We start from the raw sequence: 9291 nt of genomic DNA, 5'->3' as shown, positions 1-9291 counted from the left end.
TTTCTCCTTCGATGCACCCGAGGGTGCTTGTATTGTCTCGGGCTGAAGGGAATCTTATTGGAATTTGTTGAGACATATAACTCTTCTAACATACTTTTATCCTTAAAGCTTTCAGAATCTCCCAGGTAGTTGTTCCCCGACATGCTCTATTAGGTGCGAGTCTCATTCCTCCTCTATTAACACCCTGGACAATCGCCTAGCCCCCATTTTAGATTAAGGATGGGGTATTAGGAGGTTCTCCTACCAATGGAAAGTAGTGTATCCCTCACTTACTCCATTAACGTGACTCTCAGTTGGCTGGATGGTCCCCCAAGTTGCCTTATATTCAGGAATGTCTGTCATCTCACAACTCCCTAATCATTTAGGGGTCCTAAAGCCTTGTTGATTGTCTGGTATTGAGATTTTGTTGTTACGATGATGAGATACCCGATAACGGTTGACCATAATAGTACTAGTGTCGTGCCATTTTTTGGAGGTGGTTTCTTCTTTCCTTGTCAGACCCGATATGAGTTTTAGGTTGGATTTGACGAGGGATGTATGGTGAATGTGGATCCCGCCTGACCTTGCAAATTTAAACCTGAATCAGAGGGAACTCATCGATTAAGTTTCCTGAGCACTTGAGGCCGATGCACCCAAATGATCGGGATGTCCCCAAATGGGACTTCAACCCGAGGCTCCTTTTGGTGTCAATCAGAGGTGGCTCAAAATTGACGTAACTACTTGTCTAACGTCAAATTGTAATTCGGTGGATCCAAACAGCTCAAGTAAGAGATTTCAGTTTCTTGAAACTTCATTTTCTTCCCTGAAAACCACTTTGGAGCCCAGATATGAGAATTGTACGTGAGATCATAGAAATAGTAGGAATCATAAGTCGATTCCCACAGACGGAGCCACTATTCTGTTACGGAGCCATAAATAATGATGATTGCGGAAACTACACTGAAATAGAGCTTTCAATGCACTACGTGTTGGTGTAAGCTCTAAAGGCCAATACTTTTGGTACTTGTATCGAATTATTTATTAATAATAAAAGGCTTTTTCTTTATTATGTTTGTTTAATAGAGTCCCTAGAATAGATAGTCCGTTTTGTATTTTCAAGCTTCTCCAAAATTGCTTAAAGACTTTGTTTTGATGAAGACAACATATTTCAAGAATATCAAAAAGGATGAGCCAAGACAAATTGCATAAGAATCAAAGCTTGCTTACAAATTTCATGAAGAATTAAAGACTCAAAGTAATTGATCTTCAACTTATATGGGTACAAGCTAAAACTCTTTGCATTGATATTTGTTAGTGCTTAAAACATTTAGTCGAATGCATTACCAAAACATCAAATACATACCATAAACACTTACCCTTTTACAAAACACTATTTTTGGTCTTTTAAGTTCATGTAACCGGTTACCAATATCATGTAACCGGTTACATCCCTGGCAGTAGCAAAAAAAACCTTTATATTTGATCATTTTCAATATGATGTAACCGGTTACATCATTTAAGTAACCGGTTACATGATCTAGTTTTTGAATTTCTGGGCCATAACGTAACCATGTAACCGGTTACATCCTTCAGGTAACCGGTTACACCTGAACCAGTGGCACTTCTTCATTGTTATTCAGTGCCATACAAATTCATATCTCTTGCCTTTGACCATTGCATTGTTCCACTAATATGCAGCCTTTCTAAAGGGTATAGAGTCTCCTATATATACTATACTTTTCAGATTTTATCTCTCACCTCTTTCATAAAAATTACAAACTTCAAATATACCAACTTTTAACCAAAGTGTTCATATATACATCAACTTTCATTGAGATATTTTTCCAACATTGTTACATACATATTTCAGAAAAATACTCTCATATACTCATACACATTGAGCACTAATATTATCCTTGTGATTTGTTTTACTTGAAATAGAAGATCAATCAAGTGATTGATATATTTCATCTATTCAAACTCTTATACAAAAATTATACTTGTTGTATATTTGCTTTCTAGGATTGTTAGGAAGCAATATTAGTCACATTGAGAGGATTGTTCTCATAGGGTGACTTAGTGAAAATCCAAGAGGATTGTTCTTGGTTTTTGGTTATTTCTTGTTCAAGTTACCAAACATAGTGAAAATCTCTTACTGCGTAAGGGGACTGGAGTACTCTCGGATTGTGAGGGGAACCAAGATATATCCTTATGTCATTTATCTTTCCGCCTTTACATCTTTCATAAATTTCCAAACCAGAAATATTATCAACTTCATATCATAAAACCGGATAAAATTTTAAAGAACCTAATTAACCCCCCCCCCCCCTCTTAGGCGCACTTCGTTCTTACAATTGGTATCAGAGCAGGTTATAGGTAACCTGTTCCTAAAAGATCCGCATGGCTTCCGCTAGCACGAATCCGGTTTTTAAAGACGGTGGAAGTAGTAACAAACCACCATTATTCTTTGGAGAATATTTTGATTTTTGGAAGATCCATATGAAGGCACATCTAGAAGCCCAAGGAGAACACATATGGGAAGCCGTTGAAAACGGTCCACATAATCCTACGAGTGTGATCAATGGTGTTGGTATTCCAAAGATAAAGAGTTCGTACGATGAAGATGATAAGAAAAAAATCTTAAATGAAAAGAAAGCAGTAAACATTCTTCAAAGTGCTTTAAGCATGGATGAGTTATTCCGCATATCTCAATGCAAGTCGGCACAAGAAATATGGGACACCCTAGTGGAGACACATGAAGGCACCGCCGAAGTAAAGAGATCAAGGTTGAATACATTAAGTCAAGAATATGAGATGTTTAGAATGCTGCCCGGAGAATCCATCGTGGCACTACAAAAGAGATTTGTTCACTTGACAAACCACTTGATTGCTCTCGGAAAAACATTTACAAATGACGATCTCAATCTTAAAGTACTAAGATCATTGACTCGAGAATGGCAACCGAAGGTGACGGCTATCTCCGAAAAGAAAAGTCTCTCAACAATGACGTCCGCATCTCTCTTTGGCAAACTTCAAGAACATGAGTTAGAACTCGGTAGGCTTGAGAAACATGAAAGCCAAGAAAATAAATCTAAAGGGATTGCCTTGAAGGTAGACGCAAAAGAAGATAAAAATGATGACGCATTGGAGGAAGATGAGAATTTTATGCTCCTTGTTAAAAGGCTCGGTAAGTTCTTCAACAAAAATGATAAACCCTTTAACGCTAAAAAGAATAGACATTTCAGGAAAAAGGAGGCCACCACATCTACGCAAGATGTAACATGCTACGAATGTGGAAAGCAAGGCCACATAAAGCCGGAATATCCTAAACTCTCAAAGAAAGAAGGATTCAAGAGCAAGAAGGACTTCAAGAATAAAAAGGCATATCTTGCATGGGAGGACAATGAAATTAGTTCTTCATCCGGATCGGATAGCGAGGAATGTGCAAACTTGGCGCTAATGGCTTCACATCATTCCGATGATGAAGAATAGGTATGCTTGAAGGCCACAACAAATCTTTGGTATTTGGATAGTGGGTGCTCCAAGCATATGACCGGTGATATGCACAATTTTTCAGATCTAAAGCTTAAGGCCAAGGGTTATGTTACTTATGGAGATAACAACAAAGGAAGAATTCTTGGCATAGGCAAAGTAGGTGCACCAAATTTCATATCCATCGAAGATGTGCTATATGTCGAAGGACTAAAGCACAATCTCTTAAGCATAAGCCAACTTTGTGACAAAGGATTCAAAATAAGGTTCACAAAAGATGAATGCTTAATTGAAGACGAAATCACACAAGAGGTAATGCTTATAGGTAAGTGAATTAATAATATTTTCATGATTTCCCTTGACGATGTTTCTTTGAAGGTTAAGTGTCTTGTGGGAAATAACAACGACTCATGGTTATGGCATAAGAGATTTGCTCACATTCACATGGAGCACTTGAATAAGTTAGTAAAACATGACCTTGTCATTGGATTGCCAAAGATAAAATTCATCAAAGATAGGCTTTGCGATGCATGTCAAAAGGGGAAGCAAACCAAGTCATCTTTCACATCCAAAAATGTGGTGTCCACTTCTAGGCCACTACAACTGTTACACATGGACTTATTTGGTCCATCAAGAATAAGAAGCTTCGGAGGTAATTTATATGCTTTAGTTATTGTTGATGATTTTTCTAGATACACTTGGACATTCTTTTTAGTGCAGAAAATTGATGCATTTAAGGCATTCAAGAAATATGCCAAATAAATTCAAAATGAGAAATCATTAACAATCGCCTCCATAAGAAGTGATCACGGTGGAGAATTTCAAAATGCTTCGTTTGAAGAATTTTGCGGAGAACATGGAATATCTCACAACTTCTCGGCACCAAGAACTCCTCAACAAAATGGAGTTGTTGAAAGAAAGAATAGATCACTTGTTGAACTTGCAAGTACAATGCTTAGCGATTCAAATCTTCCTAAGTATTTTTGGGCGGATGCGGTGAGCACGGCATGTTTTGTAAGTAATAGAGTTAATATTTATCCTATCTTAAAGAAGACTCCATATGAACTATTTAAAGGTAGGAAACCAAACATTGATCATTTTCACATCTTTGGATGCAAATGCTTTGTCCTTAACAATGACAAAGATAATCTTGGTAAGTTTGACGAAAAATCCGATGAAGGTATTTTTCTTGGTTATTCTTTTACTAGTAAAGCTTTTAGAATTTATAACAAAAGAACTTTAAAAATTGAAGAATCAATGCATGCATCTTTTGATGAATCTAACCCATCCAAGGAGGATATTATTATATGTGATGATGATGATGATATAATAGAAATCCCTCAAGAAATCTCTTCCAAAGATACCAACAAAGATCCATCGGAACAACAAGAAGAAGTTTCACAACCAAATACAAATGTCAACGATCTACCGAAAGAATGGAGAACTCATAGAGATCATCCAATTGATAAAGTTATTGGTGACATTAGTCAAGGCACTACAACAAGACTAAATCTTCAAGATGCTTGTTTGAATACGACGTTTGTTTCTCAAATTGAACCTTCCAAAGTTGATGAAGCCTTAGGAGACGATCAATGGATAATTGCTATGCAAGAAGAGTTAAACCAATTCGAAAGGAATCAAGTTTGGGAACTTGTTCCTAGACCAAGTGATAAACACATCATAGGTACAAGATGGGTGTTTAAGAACAAGCTTGATGAGAATGGTATAATTGTTCGAAACAAAGCAAGGTTGGTGGCTCAAGGGTATAATCAAGAGGAAGGAATCGACTTTGAAGAAACTTTCGCTCTCGTTGCAAGGTTAGAAGTTATTCGTCTTTTACTTGCTTATGCTTGCTCTTTAAATTTTTAGCTTTTTCAAATGGATGTCAAGAGCGCATTCTTGAATGGCTATATCAATGAAGAAGTCTATGTCAAACAACCCCCGGGCTTTGAAGACTTCAAGCGTACCTCACATGTCTATAAGTTGAAAAAGGCACTCTATGGATTAAAGCAAGCACCAAGAGCATGGTATGATTGTCTTAGCAACTTTTTATGCGAACATGGCTTTGAAAAAGGTAAAGTTGACATTGTTCATAAAGAAAATTAAGAACCATACTCTATTAGTTCAAGTATATGTTGACGATATCATCTTCGGATCAACCAACAAAGAATTATGTGAAGAATTCTCATCCATAATGCAAGGAGAATTTGAAATGTCCATTATGGGAAAGATGAACTATTTTCTTGGACTTCAAATCAAGCAACTAAAGGATGGCATTTTCATCAACCAATCAAAGTATTGCAAAGAGTTGTTGAAAAGATTCGACATGGATAGTTGTAAAGCAATGTCTACACCAATGGGATCCGGAACTTATGTTGATCAAGACGAATCCGGTGTCTCTATTGATATTACAAAGTATCGAGATATGATCGGTTCGTTATTATATTTGACGGTAAGCCGTCCTGACATAATGTTTAGTGTTTGTTTATGTGCTCGCTTTCAAGCAAACTCGAAAGAATCTCATCTCATGGCGGTGAAAAGGATTATGAAATATCTGAAGGGAACAACAAACGTCGGATTATGGTATCCTAAAGGTAGTGTATGTAATTTACTTGGTTATTCTGACGCGGACTATGCAGGTTGCAAAACTGACCGCAAAAGTACGAGTGGAACATGTAACATCTTAGGAAATGCTTTAGTTTCATGGTCATGCAAGAAACAAGCCTGTGTAGCACTTAGTACGGCTGAAGCAGAATACATTGCGGCCGGTAGTTGTTGCGCTCAAATCTTATGGCTAAAACAACAACTTAGTGACTACGGAGTAAATCTTGGTTGCATACCTCTTCGATGCGACAACACAAGTGCGGTAAATATTACAAAGAATCCGGTCATGCATTCTCGTACCAAACACATAGACATTCAGCATCATTTTCTTCGCGATCATGTGCTTAAAGGAGATGTTGAAGTCACTTTTGTAGATACACATAATCAGTTAGCAGATATCTTCACAAAACCGCTTGCCAAAGAACCCTTCTTCAAGATTCAGAGAGAACTTGGGATTTTGGACGAACATGACGTATGACACGCATATTCATCACTTAAGGTGCATGCTATATATTCCTCTACCTTAATAAATCTTCACAATTTCATTTGTGAAGGTTCTATATGTGTTACATGTGCAAAAATATGTTTTTATTGCTTTTAATTCTCAATTTTTGCATCCTGTAACCGGTTACATAAGGTAAGTAACCAGTTACATCACTGTGCGTATATGTATTTTTGCCTCTGTTTGGTCATCTCTGCACCATGTAACCGGTTACATGAAGTAAGTAACCGGTTACATCACTGTAACTTACATTTTATTTGATTCTGTTTTTCTTTTTTTTCACACCATGTAACCAGTTACATGAAGTAAGTAACCGGTTACATCACTGCGTTTTTGCCATAAATGCTGTTTTATATATACCCTCTATATTATTTGGTAAAAATTGTTATATCTTCGTTTCCCCATCCTTTTTGATAATTCCAAAGGGGGAGAAGAGCTTGGTTGGTATGTATAATTCTTGTATGTTGCCTTTTGTCCAACTTTTATGCAGTCCATATATAAGTAAAGAAAGGCTATCAAGATAGGGGGAGATATCAAGATAGGGGGAGCATATACTCTTGGACAAAAATAACAAAGCTCAAAGGCTCATTGGTTGTCATCATCAAAAAGGAGGAGAATGTATTTTCAAGCTTCTCCAAAATTGCTTAAAGACTTTGTTTTGATGAAGACAACATATTTCAAGAATATCAAAAAGGATGAGCCAAGACAAATTGCATAAGAATCAAAGCTTGCTTACAAATTTCATGAAGAATTAAAGACTCAAAGTAATTGATCTTCAACTTATATGGGTACATGCTAAAACTCTTTGCATTGATATTTGTTAATGCTCAAAACATTTAGTCAAATGCATTACCAAAACATCAAATACATACCATAAACACTTACCCTTTTACAAAACACTATTTTTGGTCTTTTAAGTTCATGTAACCGGTTACCAATATCATGTAACCGGTTGCCAATATCATGTAACCGGTTACATCCCTGGCAGTAGCAAAAAAAACCTTTATATTTGATCATTTTCAATATGATGTAACCGGTTACATCATTTAAGTAACCGGTTACATGATCTAGTTTTTGAATTTCTGGGCCATAACGTAACCATGTAACCGGTTACATCCTTCAGGTAACCGGTTACACCTGAACCAGTGGCACTTCTTCATTGTTATTCAGTGCCATACGAATTCATATCTCTTTCCCTCGACCATTGCATTGTTCCACTTATATGCAACCTTTCTAAAGGGTATAGAGTCTCCTATATATACTATACTTTTCAGATTTTATCTCTCACCTCTTTCATAAAAATTACAAACTTCAAATATACCAACTTTTAACCAAAGTGTTCATATATACATCAACTTTCATTGAGATATTTTTCCAACATTGTTACATAAATATTTCAGAAAAATACTCTCATATATTCATACACATTGAGCACTAATATTATCCTTGTGATTTGTTTTACTTGAAAGAGAAGATCAATCAAGTGATTGATATATTTCATCTATTCAAACTCTTATACAAAAATTATACTTGTTGTATATTTGCTTTCTAGGATTGTTAGGAAGCAATATTAGTCATATTGAGAGGATTGTTCTCATAGGGTGACTTAGTGAAAATCCAAGAGGATTGTTCTTGGTCCAAGAGGATTGTTCTTGGTTTTTGGTTATTTCTTGTACAAGTTACCAAACATAGTGAAAATCTCTTACTGCGTAAGGGGACTGGAGTACTCTCGGATTGTGAGGGGAACCAGGATATATCCTTGTGTCATTTATCTTTCCGCCTTTACATCTTTCATAAATTTCCAAACCAGAAATATTATCAACTTCATATCATAAAACCGGATAAATTTTTAAAGAACCTAATTCACCCCCCTCTTAGGCGCACTTCGTTCTTTCACGTTTAATGTATCAAGTGTGACTTAATCATGAGATCACATTAAACATAAGGACATTATTCTTAAAGTATCCGTAGTCGAGCTTTATTGTGAAGTGGGATAATATTAAAGTATTAAGACTATTATGTATATAGACTGATGATCACATCTCATGGATCATGGATAAGGAGTTATCAAGTCTTAAACATAGGTATGAATATTAAGAGTAATACTTATACTGGATTGACCCGCTATGAGAATACTATATAAAATGTTATGCAAAGTGTCATAAGTTATTCTCATGGTGATAATGGTGTATACCACCCTTCGACCTAAAACCACTATGGACCCTAGATGTAGAGTCAAGTGCCTTATTGCTGATCAAACATTGTCCGTAATTGGATGACCATAAAGACAGTTAATGGGTACTCCACGAAGCATGCTAAGGTACATGAGTGACCTAGATGGAATTTGCCCATCCTGCGTAACAGGATAAATGTCTATGGGTCCAATATTGAACTGGACAAGGATGACACGGTTTATGCCTTGTGTTCAATATAGACATAAGGGCAAAAAGGTAATTATACACATACTTATTATCACAGAAGGATTTGTCAGATCACATGACATTTTCGTGTCTTGGGTAGCAGTGATGTGTTGCTAGATACTGCTCACTGTTTATTATGTTAAATACGTGATTTAATATAATTGCCAATGTCGTGAAAACCTACAGGGTCACACAGAAAGGACGGATTGATGAGAGATAGAGTAACTAAGGAATACCGTAATGTACGGTGCCCTTAAGTGAATTGTAGAACATCGTAAGGTACGGTGTACTTAA

The 9291-nt window shown here is 36.4% G+C and overlaps 1 protein-coding gene across 1 annotated transcript; it reads left to right on the top strand.

Moving 5' to 3' along the window:
* Nucleotides 1-5530: 5530 nt before the first annotated feature.
* Nucleotides 5531-6553, top strand: LOC127123786 (uncharacterized mitochondrial protein AtMg00810-like). The gene has a single exon (XM_051053974.1). The coding sequence runs from the start codon at nucleotides 5531-5533 to the stop codon at nucleotides 6551-6553; it is 1023 nt and encodes a 340-aa protein (XP_050909931.1).
* Nucleotides 6554-9291: the final 2738 nt, after the last annotated feature.

The sequence above is a fragment of the Lathyrus oleraceus genome, chromosome 2 (genome assembly GCF_024323335.1).
Source record: "Lathyrus oleraceus cultivar Zhongwan6 chromosome 2, CAAS_Psat_ZW6_1.0, whole genome shotgun sequence".
Classification (NCBI taxonomy): domain Eukaryota; kingdom Viridiplantae; phylum Streptophyta; class Magnoliopsida; order Fabales; family Fabaceae; genus Lathyrus; species Lathyrus oleraceus.
This window is presented reverse-complemented; position numbering and strand designations above follow the sequence as displayed.

Coding starts and splice junctions, on each gene's coding strand:
- LOC127123786 (XM_051053974.1), top strand. CDS start 5,531: ATGGCTTTGAAAAAGGTAAAGTTGACATTGTTCATAAAGAAAATTAAG.